An 18,751-nucleotide genomic window follows, 5' to 3' on the forward strand; every position below is an offset into this window, starting at 1 on the left:
GGCTGTGAAGCTGGCCAAGGTGCCTGGACCGCTGAGCCACGGCCCAGGCCATTATACTGTAGTTCTTGTCGATGAGTGATTATTTCTTTGTCTTCTGTACTCTCCTCCGCTCATACCTGCAGGTTTTGATTCCCGAGAGGAAGATGAGTGAAGGCCTGCTGGAGCTGCTCACCCTGCGGCCAGAGTTCTCCCTGTTCAGATCCTACCTCATTGTATGTAGAAACAAAGTTCAGATCCTACCTCATTGTATGTAGAAACAAAGTTCAGATCCTACCTCATTGTATGTAGAAACAAAGTTCAGATCCTACCTCATTGTATGTGGAAACAAAGTTCAGATCCTACCTCATTGTATGTAGAAACAAAGTTCAGATCCTACCTCATTGTATGTAGAAACAAAGTTCAGATCCTACCTCATTGTATGTAGAAACAAAGTTCAGATCCTACCTCATTGTATGTAGAAACAAAGTTCAGATCCTACCTCATTGTATGTAGAAACAAAGTTCAGATCCTACCTCATTGTATGTAGAAACAAAGTTCAGATCCTACCTCATTGTATGTAGAAACTAAGTTCAGATCCTACCTCATTGTATGTAGAAACAAAGTTCAGATCCTACCTCATTGTATGTAGAAACAAAGTTCAGATCCTACCTCATTGTATGTAGAAACAAAGTTCAGATCCTACCTCATTGTATGTAGAAACAAAGTTCAGATCCTACCTCATTGTATGTAGAAACAAAGTTCAGATCCTACCTCATTGTATGTAGAAACAAAGTTCAGATCCTACCTCATTGTATGTGGAAACAAAGTTCAGATCCAGATCCTACCTCATTGTATGTAGAAACAAAGTTCAGATCCTACCTCATTGTATGTAGAAACAAAGTTCAGATCCTACCTCATTGTATGTAGAAACAAAGTTCAGATCCAGATCCTACCTCATTGTATGTGGAAACAAAGTTCAGATCCTAGTTAGTTAGTTACTTTATTGACACAAATGTATAAAACATTGGGTCCAAACAATAATAAAAAACCCATGAGTCAAAAACTTAAAAAATGTACAATACATTAAAATATACAATACACAATACAGAATCCCACAGGAGCTTTCTATTGCTCCACAAGTGGCAGGCAGGCATGTAGCATATTATGCAAAGTCTCTCTGTTAGTGCCCACAAAGAGTGAGCTCAAATCAATACCCTCATGTCCATATTTGTCTCCACCAGGCCGAAGGCATGTGGGGAGAGTATGTTTTGCACTCCGTCCGTTCGTGTGTCTGTCCGTGTGTGTGTGTGTGTGTCCGTCCGTTAGTAGCTAATCTCGGCCACCGTTAACCCGGTCGATGCCAAATTTTGCACACACACTCCCTGGATGCCAACGATGAACCTCTGCCCCAAACTTTCCAGAACGGCCTGTTATAGCGCCACCAGGAGGCCGCTTTGTGCAAAACAACTTTTTGCACAGTACACCTACAGATTTTGTCCAAACATCACGCAAATTGGTACACAGTCTCTCTACAGCCATTCAACGAAACCGGTCTTTCAGATTTCTCAGACTCCATCCTGATTGGTTAAGATTGGCTTCCAAAGTTCACAGGAGTGCTCAGTTTCAAACAAAATGCTGCAAATCATGAACACATCGCGTGATTTCCTTGAAATTGTGCACCCACATTCCCACTAGGCCGAGGACGAAATGCCACATGAACAATTTCAACTCAGCCTCAAGGTGGCGCTATAACTGGCAGAAAAGTGTTTTTACCTCTAACTGCACGAATCTGTAGATCACTTTGTATGCCAACTCCCTAGAGGCCAAGGAAAAACCTTTGTCTGGAATTTTTCACATCTGCTCTTTATAGCGCCACCAGGAGGCCCACATATGTAAAACACATTTTCTATTATTACTCCTTCAGATTTTATCCAAATTTCACGCAAATCGGTACACATGATCTCCATAGTCATGTGATCAACACAGGTTTGTTTGATTTCTCATATTCCATCCTGATTGGCCACGATTGGCTCCTACAGTTTTCAGGAGTAGCAAATGGCCACAACTCGGCAGCGTCCCATTGCGATGAAACTGTGCACACATATTCCCACTAGGCTGAGGAAGAATCCTGGTGGAGACCTGTGCCGATTGGCACTTTATCTAGTTCACTCTGATATCTTGTGTGAGGGGACAAACCAGTATGTGCTGTTTGTTTTGTACACCAGTCTCACATACATACTTCAGTGATGCTTGCGGAACTCGACTCCGTCTCGTTCCTGACCGCATCCCTGTCGTGGCAATAATCACGTTAACCCACACCCTCTCGTGTAATATTGCTTAATTGAAGTGCTGTCTTTGAGCACACCTTTCCATGCTGAACATTGGCCATGATGTGTTGACTGGTGATGTGTGTTCTCTTTCAGCAACATAACCTGACTGACGAGGTGGAGCAGGCAGATGAGTACACCGTCTTTGCTCCGACCGACGCCGCTGTCAACGACTATCTCAAAAAGACCTCCGCAACAGCCATGGTACTGTATGCCATATGCACGTACTGTTTCCCAAACACGAACCCATTTTTATGGGTCCCTTTATTTATTTTTGACTGTATTGAATTATTTATTATTCACATTATTTATATATTACACATGGCGTAACATGAATGTATTCAAATAAAGTTGGACAAACGAGAAAGGTTAGATTAAAGGCACAATACAAAAAACAAAACGAAAAGAAAAGGGCACGCAGCACACTACAGTAACCATGAAACTATAGACACAATTTTCATTCATTTTATTTCAAAACATTTTCAAAAAACATTCCATAAGAAAGCTTATGTAATTTAAGAAATTCCATAAATCAGAAAACAAATGTTTAAGTGAAAATATATCATCTACAGTACAAGCTCACAACTGCGCTTGTGAGCTTGTAGAACTGCTGTTTTCTCTAGTTTGGGTCCCGGGGAGACATCAAATTTCTCTTTTGGATCACGGGATATACCAGAAGTATAATGTGTGTATGGTTGTTTTGACAAATTCAGCACGAATAATATTCAAAACGCACTATAGTGCAAACAAAGAAGGCGAGGAAAAAACCGTAAGACGACGACAATATTGGTTTAACCTCATCCAACAGTAAAACAAATGTGGAGGTTATTTGAAATGTTGCAAAATGATCTTGAACCCCCATGTGTGTGTGTGTGTGTGTGTGTGTGGCGATGGCAGGACGCCAACACGACACGCTACCACGTGGTGCTGTCAGAGCGGCTGTTGAAGACGGAGCTGCTGGGCTACAAGGAGACCATGCTGGGCTTCTCCTACCAGCTGGCCATCTTCTCCAGGGATGGAAAGGTATAGTATAATGCTTGTACAGTATGCTTGTATAATATTGCAGATGAGAGATGACAATGTGGTTCTCCCTATCGTCTTGCCATGGGTTTCATCCCCAGCCCTGCTCTCTCTCTCTCTCTCCTCTGTCCTCCAGGTGTTTGTGAACGAGGCGCAGGTGAACGCGTCCAACATAATGACCGGCAAAGGGGTGATCCACGGCCTGACGTCAGTGCTGGAGATCAACAGGAATCGCTGTGACACGGCACAACTCAGACACATCATGGTATTTTTCATGGTGGCGCGCCACGAGCCTGTAGATCTGCTATTTTTCAATAGCTAAAGCATAACATAATGCTATACCACCAAAAGTGGTTTCCGCCCCAAAATGGGTTAAATCATCCCTACAGTCTTCAGTCAGTGTTGGCCGTGTTTCCCACGCATTCTAGCTCGAGACCCAGAGGAAAGATTTGGATGTCTCCCCTGGGACCCAAACTAGTGAAAATTGCAGATCTACGACACAACGTGTCGCTTTCGAGAGCTCGTAGATCAGCTATTTTCATTACTTGTTAAACATTTGTTTTCTAATTAATGGAATTTCCTTGATTTTTTTTTAATGTATTTATTGCATTATTTAGAAAAATCTTTGTATTTGTTCTTAATTCGTGAAGATTTTCTCTCTCTCTCTCTTTTTTTTCGTTTTCTTAAAAATATATAATAATTAAAAGAAAATGTAGGAAACCAAATAAACGAAGGGATATTTACCGCAACCCATATATATGTGTCTGCACGACCCACAAACGGGTCTCGACCCAGTGTCTGGGAACCAGCGGGAACCACCTTCTCAACTGAAATCAAACTCCTGCTGATTACCCGGAAATGTCTTTGTTCTTTAGGGAAGCTGTCAGGATTGCTTCACCCCAAAGGAGCAGGCTTGCACAAACGGATCCATCCCATTGGTAAGGATTTCTCTCTATGTGATGTTGAGCTGAATGTTTGATTGAGAATTGTATCAACGGTGAATGTAATGAATGAAAAGTACAGGTCAATACAAAGTCTGCTACGAGGATAAAACTATAAAAAGCACTAAGGCTTGTTGACATCAGGGTCCTCCATTTCCAATTCTTCAGAGACTCTGACCAAAATACTTACCTTGCTGTGTGTTGTGCTGTGTGTTCTATACGCTACTGCTACTGTATGTTGGCTGTATGTTGGCTGTATGTTCTATACGCTACTGCTACTGTATGTTGGCTGCGATTCTTTTGTGCTCCCCAGCAGGTCACAATGCGGAGGAAGTGCATGTTTAGCCGCATGTACGACGGCGAACGACTGCTCACCATGGGCTGTAAGACTGTCTGCGTAAAGACCACCATTGTGAGTATCATTGTGGAATCAGAAGTAGGCCTATATAGTGCTTAAAGCTGCCTGGCCTGCCCGGCCTGGGCCATATGGCTCAGTGGTCCAGGCATCGTGGCTGGTAATCCAGTCTGGCAGTGTGCCGCGGGTTCGACTCCCGATCCCGACGGCCTTTACTGCATGTCACCCAGGCGAAAGCCACACAAAAAAAACATTTAAAGCTGCCATGCTCAACCCCGGATTGGCGGCAGGAGATTTGTACCTGCTTGGCCAGAGTGGAGATAATGCCCTTTTTTTTCTTTTTAGCTTTTCGTCAACCGCCTGTGTCCTTCCCAACACCAGGGTCTAAAACACCTGTGCCCTATACCTACCCAACACCAGGGTCTAAACGTGTCAATGGAATTGCAGACCACTTCCAACCACTGCAGATATGCTAGTTATATTGCATTAGAATAATGTCTTATTCATTCAAATAACTTCCAGATTGCAGCTTTAATGGCATACAGTATGTAAGGGTTTGCTGAAAAGTCTGGGAAGTCGTATAATCATGGATGATTCCTGACACCTGTAGGCATGATGTGAACTAGAAAACCATTCTTTGCGTTTTGGACATTTCAGCCTGGCCTACTGTATGTTCTCAGCGGTGATGAGGAGCTTACAAACATTGTCACTCTCTGCAGATGCGGCAGTGCTGTTCTGGCTTTTTCGGGGAGCACTGTGAACCGTGCCCCGGGCCCAAGGGCCAGGCCTGTTTTGGTAACGGCGTGTGCACCGACGGGACGAATGGAACCGGCGTGTGCCAGTGCGGTTCAGGCTTCAATGGGACGGCGTGTGAGACTTGCCAGACGGGCAAATATGGCATCCACTGTGATCAAGGTATATGACATGTATCTTAATACTGACCCATTTATTTCACGTGCAAAATGATAATACAATCGGTCGAAAGAATGTCAGGATTGCCAAATAAAGAGAGAGTAACAGTGAAGCTAAATGACAGAAAAACACAAAGACTAATAACTAAATCCACTTGGGGATGCGTGCACTCAAACTACGTGCAGGGACTGTGACACTACACATTTTACAACCTGTAGCAAAAATGGTTAAAACATCTGCCTTTTCAGCCCCTGCATAGTATGCCAGTGGTCAGTGCCCATGTGCAATTTCAGACCAATCAACTAAGGATAAAAATGCATGAGAATGATGACTATACGTTGGACATGCATTTACGATCTACCGTCATTGGTGGTTATGTCTCGTCGTTATAGCACGCTGACTGTGGGTTCTTGCCGACACTGTTGTGTAATTAAGGTTTCTGCACTTTATTGACTACATCAGAGGTTCTCAAACAGTCTTGGCTCAGGGCACGCCTGTACAGTAAATAACCTTTTTCATCGACAGCACCCCTGAATTACATTTGCTTTAACAGCACCTTACATTTATGTCAAATTTGTAAATCTTCACCCCTAAGATACAATGGCACGAGGTAAACTTGAGAGAATATCTGTTTAAATTGGGAGAGATTGAAAATAACTTTAACCACTTTAAACCCCCAGCATCACTATTCTGGGGGGAACATTCACCAAAAATAGTCCATCTAAAAGCTCACAACGTATCACAAGAGCTTGTAGATCTGCTATTTTGGTGAAGCGACTCGGTGTACTGTACTGAAGAATATCACACCAAGTTCAGTGCAACTCAGGTCTGTTTCCCAACGAGGATCTACTCTAAGAAAACTGATGTGGCAGTGATGAATTCCAAATATTCTGTAGGCACCCTGGACTTGCGTCGAGGCGCCCTAGGGTGCCACGGCACCCACTTTGAGAAGCCCTGGACTAAATACATACATGAACATCAACACACAATTATGTGGGGTTTATATAGGCCGGCCTTGCTGTATCTGTTGCTTGTCATGGGTTTATAACAGCGGTGTGTGTACCAGGGGGGCAGTCAGCCAGATATTTCGTGAAGCCTCATTTGAAATCGGTAGTTCATATAATGGCCTGTTGTGGCGCTGGACTGGACCCAAAAAGCCCCATAGCTCCATAGAGGCCCATGTATTTTGGCCCAACTTCACCTAGACTGTATTACCTTAATAAACATGGTCATGAATACTTTCTTCTTCCAGTCACTAGTTTAAAGTCTCATTTCTAATGTCATAATATTCTTTTTGGAAAATTATGGTCCCATTAATTAAAAAAATGACCATAAAGAAAAAAAAACATCGCGTATGTTCTGAGGGGCGTGGCTACCATTACAGTCTATGATCGGGATTCCCCTCCCACTCGAGTCAAAATAAAAACCAACGGAGAAGAAGGGGGGAAGTCCCGCCTCGTTGTCTGGGCAGCCAATGACCAGCTGGTATACAAAACGGAGCCAGCCAATGGCCAGCTGGTACCAAAGATGGCGACTTACATCAGGAATTAGCATATTATTACAGGCTTCATTTTACGTTCATGTTAGACCCGGGGAACACTTTGTCCATATTTTTTACAGTCTATGGTGTGTACCCCAAACCCAGGTCCAGCATTTTAAAGGATATGATCTTATTGTAGGATAGGATTTTATGGTATTGGTAGGATACCATCCGAGTGTCACGCAATAATAAAAAATCACACCCGTGTAAACCGAGTGGTGCAACTCCCCTCTCTCTCTCCCCCCCCCCCCCCTCCTCCTCTCTCTCTCTCTCTCTCTCTCTCTAGCAGGCAACAGTCTGTCAGCACTGTCTCTCTCTCTCTGTTTCTGCATGGCACAACAGCGCCCCTACTGGTACTCATACTGGTGCTCATTAACCCATTCTGACCTGAGATCAGATTCTAGAAATGTCTATTACATCCTGACAGTTTCATTATTAATCCATTCTGACCTGAGATCAGATTCTAAAAGTGTCTTCGGATTTTTCAAAAATGGCAGACCTACAAGCTCGTATCGCGCCACTCGGTGGCGCGATACGAGCTTGTAGATCTGCTATTTTTCAATAGCTAAAGCACGACACGATGCCAACACCAAAATGGGTTCCCGGCCAAAATGGGTTAACACATACATACATAGGTGAACACATAGGTGAAAACGATATGTAACAAAAATGTCTCTCTGCAGAGTGTGCTTGCAAGAATGGCCGATGTAAAGACGGACTGAAGGGCGATGGGACATGCGACTGCAGCGTGGGGTGGAGAGGCGTCTTCTGCGATGAAAGTATGAAAGTGACATTCACTGTACAAAATGATGACTAGCCCAATGTGTGACATTTGATCTGATTGCCTCATAAGTACAGTACAGTTCACCCACACAATTACTTATTCTGCTATTCATGGAGATTATTTTAGTTTTTGTCACATTCTCCATACATTCAAGGCTCCGCGGGGTGTGTAATTGATAGAAATTTGAAGATAAAGTCATTGTTTGGGTGAACAACTACCTTTAACCATACGGTAACCATAAGATAGCCTAGACATTTAGCTTCAGTTAAAGCAGTGGAAAGCAAGTCGTCAGTGTTCATTTACTGTAACTCTCAGAGAGTACAGCATGGAGCTAAATGGACCCATGAGTGTTCAGGATATTACAACGTCAGACAGAGTTTTCGTCTGGTCTTTCACTTTTGCAGAGATTGAATCCAAAGCCGACGAGCTGTGTGGCTCGGTGAAGTGTCATACCAGTGCAAAGTGAGTGGATGCTGACACATTGATTGATTGATTGAAATATTTATTAACTGTGAGTGGACGACCCAATTAAGCATTACACTTGTTTACAAGAGGGTCCACCATGTTCAATTCATCAAAACATTTAGAGACGTACAAATAGACACTTCTTAAAGAACAAAACAGGAATTCATCATAAAATGACATACAGTATATAGAGGCTAATGTGCGCGTGACATCATCGTACCCGGAAGTTATACGGGAAGGCCTAGTACTGAGTGGGGGGGGGGGGGGGGGGGAATACTTTCTCACCTTGACAGATTGTATTAAACAACGTTAAACTCACCAACTTTGCAGCTGTACGGAAAGCCTGAAATATCCGCTTCCTATCTGCAAGTTCTGCAAGTCATTGCTTCATAAGAGTCCACCGTAGACATGTTATGAGCTACTTTATGTCAATAGATTCTGTGCAGGCGATTATTTCTCTTCAGTGTCAGAGTTTGGAAGCGCTCATTTTCAATAACACAACGTCCGTCCTGCTGCATGTCTCCTGCATTATGCAACATTTAGAAACCGGTGGTGTTGAGTGATTTACAACAAGCGCTCCTTGCTGCTTAACCCATTCTGACCTGAGATCAGATTCATACGAGGTTTCCGCCGGACACACACTGGTCTGACCTGAGATCAGATTCTAAAAATGTCAGTCGCTCTTCGATTAAAAAAAAATAGCAGACCTACAAGCTCGTATCGCGCCACTCGGTGGCGCGATACGAGCTTGTAGATCTGCTATTTTTCAATAGCTAAAGCACGACATGATGCTAACACCAAAATGGGTTAATCTTCTGCCACTCAGTCTAGAACGAGATGATCAAGGTTCAAGGTTGTACTTTATTATTTCATCTTGTGTACAGGTACTGTACATAAGAGTAAAATTATTCCCCAACTCATTTAGTTTTTTTTTTTTACCATCCTCTGCCACAGTTGCGTCACTAAGCCGTCAGTCATGCAGTGTATCTGTGCAGCAGGATTTGAAGGCAACGGCACTTATTGCCAAGGTAAGTGCAAAGAATAAAATAGTACCACTACTACTACTAATAATAATTATAATGAAAGTAATAACAACGTTACGGTTTACAGATGTCTGATGATGCCTGGTGAATATGTTATAGGTGTGAATACTTAATTGATTGAGCTGTGTGCTTGCATGTGTGCGTGCATGTGTGTGTGCGTGCGTGTGTGTGCGTCTTAATAGCCAAAGATGCCTGTGCACAGGACAACGGAGGCTGCAGTGTCTATGCTGTGTGCAAGAGGACCCAACCCGGACGCAGGGACTGTGTGTGTAACCCGGGGTATACTGGGGACGGACTGGTTTGTGTGGGTAGGTCAGACCATTTAGTGCATCAGTGGACCCCGTTTCATTGTCGCACACGTCATAGAATTGATTTTAAACATGTGTTATTTGTTTTTAAAGCTCTTCAAGGACTGGCTACAAAATTGCCAGTCTTGTACATGGCCAAACTCCAACTAGATCGCTGAGATAGGCTGACCAGATACTATTGGTCATACTGAGATCTAGGCAAGACATTTATAATATAATACATGGCTATACAGGCTCTGGAATAGCCTATCCCTCCATATTAGATTGTCCACTCCCAACCCATAGTTGCTTTTAATTTAAATACTCGCTCAAGGGTTGATTCATACTCCTCTTTTAAAGCAGAATCTCCGTTCGGCCCTGTCCAGACTATAGTGACGTCATTTCGGCGCTCCAGCTGTGTTTCCTCATCTATTCAGCCCAGCTTCGAGTTCAATTTCTAGGCACAAAATATTTCGTGCAAAGGACTTCTCTGCAGCGACTCTCAACCTGTGGGCTATGTGGGGATATTTCAAGTTGACCTTGAGGAATCGGGATCATTTCATATCAGTGTGTCAGGATTCATGACACACTCTAAGTAAAACAAAACCATCTGCTGAGAAAAAGTGTATATACAGTACAGTTATTGTTTTGTTTTGTTTTTTTCCTCCTCAGAGATAAATCCCTGCTTGGAAAGTAATGGAGGCTGTGATGTAAATTCACACTGTATGCACAGTGGACCCAACAAAGTAAATCCTATTGCTTTTTTATATATCACCCATTCTTGAGATAAGGGACAAAACTTTTTTCAAACTGGATTTTTTTTTTTTTTAAGATACATTCAAATCAAATGGATGTATTTGTAGACACAGGTCTCAACTACCAATATTGAGAAGGAACAGGTTTTTCGCATAACATTTCTTTCTAAAATGGGACATTTATGCACTTAATACCTGATTCATGTCAACTCCGTCAGACACACTAAAATATTTTTTAATTGAATTTGATAATTTCAACAATAATATAAAGTCCTCAGTTATCTTATACTGGCTTTCAGTAATCAAGTTAAGTAATACAATTATTTTAATATTGTTTTTTTCCAATATCACACTATTATGAAATATCCAATTTCTCAAATCCGTCATTTCAACCTCTATTTTCAATATTATAACATGAAAACCATGTAAAAAAAAAAAAAATCATCATTACGTATCATTTCAGTTGGTGTTTCAATACATATGCACAAAATATTTAACATCGAATTTTCTATTTCTTTGGAAATTAACAAAAACATCACGGGACGAACGTCTGACGGAGTTGACGAACATCTGACGGAGTTGACAAGTTTAACTGATTTAGGTTCTAGACCACCTAGGATCTTGATTCTGGTGACTAATCCCACATTTTCAAGGATGAGGAATACAGTGGTACTATTTATATTGGCCCTGTGACCATGGCAGCCATTTTCAAAATGGCCGCCACCTGCTGTTATTTTACAATAACTCAAGTTCTACACCACCTAGGATCTTGATGCTGGTGACTAATCATACATTTTCAAGGATGTGGGATACATTGGTACTATTTAGATTTGTCCTGTGACCATGGTAGACATTTTTAAAAATGGCCGCCAACTTTTTGTTATTTCCCAATAACTCAAGTTCTACACCACCTAGGATCTTGATTCTGGTGACTAATGCTACATTTTCAAGGAGGAGGAATACAGTTGTACTATTTAGATTTATCCTGTGACAATTGCAGCCATTTTCAAAAATGGTGGACCTGCTATTATTTTACCAATTTAGTCAGGGAATATTATCAGAATAATGTCAAATCTGTGATTACATTTCTTACCAAGAATTTTTTCACCAATGTGTTTGTAAAGGTGTCTACTAACATATCCCACATTGGTTTCTATTGAACCACCCTAGGGGCATTTTTGACAGCTGCTGAAAGTTGGGTACCATACCAAGTGGCTATGGCCAAACTAGGGAGTCTATGGCCAAACTAGGGGTCAAACCCCTTCGGCTAAATTCGGCCATATATCCACTGGCCCAAATGTGCTGACCTCATTTTGTGATGACGGCTATGGCCGTTTTCAGCCCAAGGAGTGTTCTTCGTGCATAGCTAATGCTTGGAATGCATTCAGAATCATGCAAACTCCCTAGTTTGACATGTCACATGCTACTTAAAGCATAATGAACATTTTGCCTTATATAGGTTGTTGATGGTACCCCAACTTTCAGCGGATATGTTAGTAGACACCCTTCCAAACACATTGGTGAAGAAAATTCTTGATAAGGAATTTATTACCAGATTGTATTAATAATCCCCTGACTAACTCATCTTCTAGACCACCTAGATCCGACTTCACCAACAGAGACCCGATTGACACCTAAACAACAAGTTTGGACAGCCCCACCAATTAGTGTTACGGAAAATAGCAAGTGTCTACCCTAGGCCCAGAGGGAGACACAGAACTTTGATGCGGCTCAAATGTTGCACGACTCCTCAAAAAGCTGCCACCAGAGATGAGAGCTGAATTCTGCCGCACAATGCTCTGCGGCCCAGGAGCAACCAACACCATGTTGGAGTTCTCTGAGTGGTTGAAGCACGAGTCCTAGCCATATAGCTTGTGCAAAGGCAAACACCTTGAAGACCTGCTTGAGGTGAACAGTGAGCAGTGAACAGTGAGCGAAAGACTGAAGACAGAAGATCTGCCTTCAGGACTATCAGGCAGGATGTGCAGACACTGAAGGCATCAGTGTCGTTCTGTGTCCCCAGCATGTCAACCAAAGCAATGTTACCAAATCAAAGGAGCCTTCACCTCAAGTCACCTGGGGCTGGGTGAGCAATCGTATCCTGTATCTAGCCTCACAACTAAATACAGACACTTGGCCAGACTGCCGTTTGAAAGGGTCAAACCCTTCATCCTGATTGGGGAAGACCACCCCACCTAATCACACCAACCGAACAAGTGAGGTTGGGGCCTCCAGGTGGGCCAGCAGCCATCTGCACAAGACTGGGCTGGACCCTGCAGGAAAGCAATCTCCAGCCAAGACAATGTAAGTTGACTATAACAGAGCCCCAGAACACAGAGCTCATGAGAAGGATGGAGAAACACTGGCAGGAGGCCACCAAGATACAACGCCACACTGCAGTGGCCAGTGAAGTCAAACTGTGCGTCTTGTGTACCTGAAAGGGACAAGTCAAAGGCCAGAAAGCCCACCTCCTTTTAATGTCCTGTCAGTAGCAACTCAACCTGCAGCTGAAATAAGCCCTGACCCCTCCCAGAGAAAGTTCATCCTTGAAAATGTAATGATTAGTCACCAGAATCAAGATCCTTGGTGGTCTAAAACTTGAGTTATTGGTAAAATAACAGCAGGTTGGTGGTCATTTTGAAAAACAATGGCCTCCATGGTCACAGGACAAATCTAAATAGTACCACTGTATTCCTCATCTTTTAAAAATGTATTATTAGTCGCCAGAATCAACATCCTAGGTGGTCTAAAACTTGAGTTATTGTAAAATAACAGCAGGTGGCGGCCATTTTGAAAAACAATGGCTGCCATGGTCACAGGACAAATCTAAATAGTACCAATGTATCCCACATCCTTGAAAATTTATGATTAGTCACCAGAATCAAGATCCTAGATGGTGTAGAACTTGAGTTATTGTAAAATAACAGCAGGTGGCAGCCATTTTGAAAAATGGCTGCCATGGTCACAGGGAAAATCTAAATTGTACCACTGTATCCCTCATCCTTGAAAATGTAGTCTTAGTCACCAGAATCAAGATCCTAGGTGGTGTAGAACTTGAGTTATTGTAAAATAACATCAGGTGGCGGCAATTTTGGAAAATGGCTGCCATGGTCACCACGAGACAAATCTGTGATGGCCCTATAGCCAAAAATGTTCCTTAAGGCATGCTCTAACTGTGTGCCAAATTAGAATACGTCCCATTATTCAAAAACTATAACTTTATTGTTTTAGGAACACTTTTGTCAACTCCGTCAGATACATGTCAACTCCGTCAGACACAAAACCTGACGGAGTTGACGTCTGACGGAGTTGACAAAATGTCATTTGTTTTCATCTTAACCCTCTGTAGTACAATGTAGCCATTTTGTTTTTGCTTCATTTGTTAGCTAAACCTAACCCTAAACTAAAATAATAAACATTATTTTGGAATTCTTAACAAAGATCATAATAATGTCCTGACGGAGTTGACATGTAAAAGCTGTGACCACCCTGATATCAACATTGTTTGTTTAAAATATCAAACAAATGAATGCTTGTCAGACCAGGTGCTCCACTGTTGCAACAAATACAAACGGGACTTGGAAAAGGAGTCTTCAGGCTAAATCTGTCGACAATATTTTCTGATTAATTTAAGACTTTTAAAAAACCTGACGGAGTTGACGGGAGACGTGGGACACACATTTGATATGAGATAACTAATGGAAAAAATAAATTAAAATTATTGTGTATATTGTTTGCTATGTTGTTGACAATCTACTTTAATTTAGTATGTATATTTATGTGATTGTGACAGTATTAGACACTTTCTTAGCAGTTTGAAATTATGACCACTTGCTGGGGACAGGCTAAATACAGGCGTTTTTGGGTACAGTGCCTGCTTTTAACTAATTCAGATGGCATATGAAAACAATTATAATGAAATGAATGGCATAATAATGCACAACTGTATTACATGTAACTTTGCAAGTGCTTTTATTTTTATTAAATTAATTTATTTTTAACAATAATAAGGCTCTTATGTGTGGGACATGTTTTTTCCACTTTTGTCCCTCATCTCAAGAATGAGTGATATATATATACAGTATAATGTTGAGATATTTGTACTTTACTTGAGTATTTCCAATTCCCAATACTTTTAGTTCTACATCTCGGATCCAGTTATTGTACTTTTACTCCACTACATTTATTTGAAAACTTTAGTTGCTTGTTACTTTGTAGACTTTGATTATTATTACAAAATATACATTAAACACTTCAGACTTCAGATCAATTTTGGTACATTTTTGGTAAAACAGCCAATCTACAAGCTTGTGACGCATTGTCAGCTTGTAGATCTGCTATTTTCAAAATATCTGTATACATTTGAAAACTTGAAATGGGACATTCTGCACATAGTGAGAACTTTTCTACTTATGGTACTTTAAGTACATTTTGATATAGTTTGCTTATATGATTTGCTTCTAGTAAGAAGAATACATGTGCATTCTCTACACAGACATCTTGTTTTTGCATCAATGGCTACGAAGGCGACGGGAAAAGCTGCAGGATGATTGACTTCTGTCGAAAGGTACAGTTAATACAGTAAATCTGCCAGATATCGCCTGTTTTATTCACAGTTTCCGAGTGGAAAGTGAGGGCAGCACAGCATTGGTTCAGTATTATTCCTATACTAGCTTTATTCCTACTAGAATTATTCATACTAGTATTGTTCATACTAGTATCATTCTGGAAGAACCGGACACTCATGTCATGATATTGTTATTTTTCACTATTGGAAATATATAATTTTGATCTAAACATACAGGTGGACAAACTAGACATGCAAATGTTCTGGACACTTTTAACAATATTGTATACCCGGAAACACAGCTCTAAGCGTTTGTTCACAAACATTCTGATCTGATTATAGTGATCGTATTGAACTCAATTTTCAAGTACACAGTGATCGGAAGAAGGACACATAACAAAACCAACAGAGCAAAAGCAGAAAACGGCATGTACTGTATACTGTATGAGGAGCAAAGAACTGTACTGGTCTGTTGTGTATCATGACGTTGACCAGAAAACATCTGATTATGTAAATGAACAGAAAAACGGAGACTGTCACAGGTACGCCAGGTGCAACATGACTGGTCCCGGCGTGCGCACCTGCACGTGTCCCAGCAACTTCATAGGAGACGGCATCGTCTGTAAAGGCACCATAGGGAAGGTGAGGGCAGCTGCCTTCAGCTAATAGTACACATTCAGATAGATTTAACCCATTGACCTGGAGCGCATCTGAGCCACCTTTTTAAAACAAAAAGCAGATGTACAAGCTCGTGGCACCGAGTGCAGCGCTACGAGCTTGTAGATCTGCTATTTTTGAAAGAAATGTGAAGCAATCTTTGAATATACCGGTAATTTATTTCACAGCGAATGTTTTTAATTCATATCTTTGCTTCTGGGGTGGAATAAATATTTTCACGATTTAAAAGAAATAGCAGACCTACAAGCTCGTAGCGCGCCACTCGGTGGCGCGCTATGAGCTTGTAGATCTGCTATTTTTCAATAGCTAAATTATAACATAATGTTTAAAACACCAAAAGGGGTTCCCGCCCTGTGGGCCGGGAACCACCCATGGATTTTGCAATTGGGCCCCAAAATAACTGCCGGAACACAAAAAGATCTTAATGATAACATAACATTTATATTCAAAACATGTTTCCTACTTAAAGTACACTATCCACGTATGTCATCCAATCCAATCTGGACTGGAACACAATCAATTGATCATTAAAATATAAACATTATGCAGTACGCCAGAAAACACACAAGGGGCCCGATCTTGCGCCACCCTTGACCCTTATCCCCAAACTTATTTTGCCATTTTTAGTCATTATTGCCATTTAAAATGGTAAAAAAATGGCAAGATATAGCCCACAGTCTTTTTCCACTAACCCTACAGGAAATGATCGCCAGGAAGTTGAGGGACTTCTACCTTGGGTTGATGGTAAGTGAATACTGCACTTGAATACTGGCCATAATCATGCAATGCTTGTGAAGAACATTATACTGTAGCTATTGTTGAAATCCCCACTGGATATGTGCAGCCGTCGTCGCAAGGACCTCTGGTTTCCAGTGGTGGAAAGTAACTTAACTACTGTACTGTACTTAAGTAAAAGTGTAGGATTATTTCCAATGTTCGGTACTTCTACTTCACTATACATTTCAGAGGCAAATATTGTATTTTACGCCACTACTTTTATTTGAAAACTTCAGTTACTACCATAATTTCCGGACTATAAGCCGCGGCTTTTTACCCATGATTTGAACCCTGCGGCTTATACAACGGTGCGGCTAATCTATGGATTTTTACAGCTAACGCAGAGCCATCTCAGGCTCTGAGCTAACGTAGCTGCGGCTTATAGTCTGGTGCGGCTTATAGTCCGGTGCGGCTTGTATATGGGATTTTCCCTAAATTTGGCTGGTGCGGCTTATATTCAGGTGCGGCTTATAGTCCGGAAATTACGTAGTTACTTTGTAGATTTTGATACAAAACATACATTAACCACATCAGCCCTACAGTATACATTTCGGCCTTTTGAAAATGGCAGATCTACAAGCTCAAAATGTGTCATGTTGCGACGACACATTGTGAGCTTGTAGTTCAGCTATTTTCAAAAGATTGTTGTATACATTTGAAAACTTGAAATGGGACATTCTGCAAAATTAGTACTTTCTACTTTTGGTACTTTAAGTATATTGATGCCAATACTTTTGTACTTTCACAAACTTTTACGTTTTTACATTTTGAATTACGGGCTTTTACTTGTAATGGCGTGTTTCCACATAGCAGTATTGATACTTTAACTTAACTGACCGGGCACCCATTTTGGTGTTAGCATCATGTTATGCTTTATCTATTTAAAAATAGCAGATCTACAAGCTCATATCGCGCCACCGAGTGGCGCGATACGAGCTTGTAGGTCTGCTATTTTTTGAAAAATCGAAGAACGACTGACATTTTTAGAATCTGATCTCAGGTCAGAATGGGTTCATCAGACCAGTGTGTGTCCGGCGGAAACCTCGTATGAATCTGATCTCAGGTCAGAATGGGTTTTAAGTAAAACTACTGCTGTTTTCAGATATCTGAGATCTCCCTGAAAGGCCGCGGGCCGTTCACCGTCTTTGCTCCCACCGCTGACGCCTTCCTGAAGGACCGCAATGGCTCCAACAGGGTGTGGAATCTCTCCGTCTACTCCCTTCATTTTTTGTTTCCTACATTTAGTTTTTATTCATAAAAGTAAAAAAAAAAAAAAGGTTTTCATAAATTAATACCAAATTAAATTATTCAAATTGAAGTAATCTAAATAATTTGGCCTCAGATGTGCAACACGCATGCAACAACACTTGGGCGGTGTCTGTTACGTAGTCTTTTCCATTTCAGAACCATCGCTGAATTAATAATTATTATTGTACCTGGCTGTCTTGGAAGAAACTGGAAATTATTACATGACTTGCTTCTTCTGATATCGAATATTGTTCATGTTCATGTTGAATATTTCCGTTCCCTGTATATTGGAGTCTGAGTCAAAGTAGAGAAACTTTATTTTGCTGTCTTAGATGAAGGCATTTCTGGTGGGCAAGCACAGGGACAAATATGCCGAAGTCCTTCGCAACCACATCGTGATGTGTCACGTTCTGCTGCCCAGTGACCTGAGCACTCCCAGAAACATCACCACTATGACAGGGGAGGTCGTCACCACCAGGCTATCTGAGGTAACCAACATTTCATATTATATTATCCCACCCTTTGTCTCCAGATGCTTGATGTTGATGACAGTGATTTGATTCCCAACCTGTGGGTCAGGGCACATCGGTGGGATATGAGGATGCTCTTAATACTTGTAATGATGATATTGGGTGGCAGTGTGGCTCTAGACTCTAAAAATGGGACCCAGTGCCTCCCTGCTTGACACTCAGCATCAAGGGTTGGATTGGGGGTAAGTCCCTGCGACATACTAGCGTCATGTCCAGGGGGTGTACTTGTACATCAAGCTGCCTGCCTCACGCTACAGAAACAGGAGATAGGCTCCTGCTATATGGCTCGACAAGGCTACTTCCTACTAGTGTGGCTCAGGGGTAGAGCAGCCGCACGGGAACCAGAAGGTTCGATCCCGGCAGGGTGTCGCCCCAGAGCCAGTGTCGAAGTGTCCTTGAGCAAGACGCTGAACCCCTAATTGCTCCCGATTAGCAAGTTGTTTTCATGTAATCAATTGCCAACAGATTCCTGGCCCACGCCTGTTGTTTGTTTTTCTAATGAGTGAACGGTTTATTTTGCCCCCGAACTGCACGGGCATACAG

At 41.8% G+C, this 18,751-nt stretch overlaps 1 protein-coding gene across 1 annotated transcript in view; it reads left to right on the top strand.

Moving 5' to 3' along the window:
• stab2 (stabilin 2) overlaps positions 1 to 18,751 on the top strand; it is a 93,358-nt gene that overhangs the window by 39,651 nt on the left and 34,956 nt on the right. Inside the window, exons 32-48 of the mRNA XM_083758227.1 lie at positions 123 to 212; positions 2,403 to 2,510; positions 3,204 to 3,329; positions 3,463 to 3,591; positions 4,202 to 4,264; positions 4,581 to 4,679; positions 5,342 to 5,537; positions 7,758 to 7,853; positions 8,263 to 8,320; positions 9,278 to 9,351; positions 9,549 to 9,674; positions 10,326 to 10,399; positions 14,904 to 14,975; positions 15,498 to 15,617; positions 16,353 to 16,397; positions 17,533 to 17,625; positions 18,011 to 18,166. Coding sequence (XP_083614353.1) covers positions 123 to 212; positions 2,403 to 2,510; positions 3,204 to 3,329; positions 3,463 to 3,591; positions 4,202 to 4,264; positions 4,581 to 4,679; positions 5,342 to 5,537; positions 7,758 to 7,853; positions 8,263 to 8,320; positions 9,278 to 9,351; positions 9,549 to 9,674; positions 10,326 to 10,399; positions 14,904 to 14,975; positions 15,498 to 15,617; positions 16,353 to 16,397; positions 17,533 to 17,625; positions 18,011 to 18,166 — 1,725 coding nt within the window. The remainder of the gene's footprint in view (positions 1 to 122; positions 213 to 2,402; positions 2,511 to 3,203; positions 3,330 to 3,462; positions 3,592 to 4,201; positions 4,265 to 4,580; positions 4,680 to 5,341; positions 5,538 to 7,757; positions 7,854 to 8,262; positions 8,321 to 9,277; positions 9,352 to 9,548; positions 9,675 to 10,325; positions 10,400 to 14,903; positions 14,976 to 15,497; positions 15,618 to 16,352; positions 16,398 to 17,532; positions 17,626 to 18,010; positions 18,167 to 18,751) is intronic.

This window comes from Protomyctophum parallelum (genome assembly GCF_964188405.1).
Source record: "Protomyctophum parallelum genome assembly, chromosome: 22".
NCBI classification, from domain to species: Eukaryota; Metazoa; Chordata; class Actinopteri; order Myctophiformes; family Myctophidae; genus Protomyctophum; species Protomyctophum parallelum.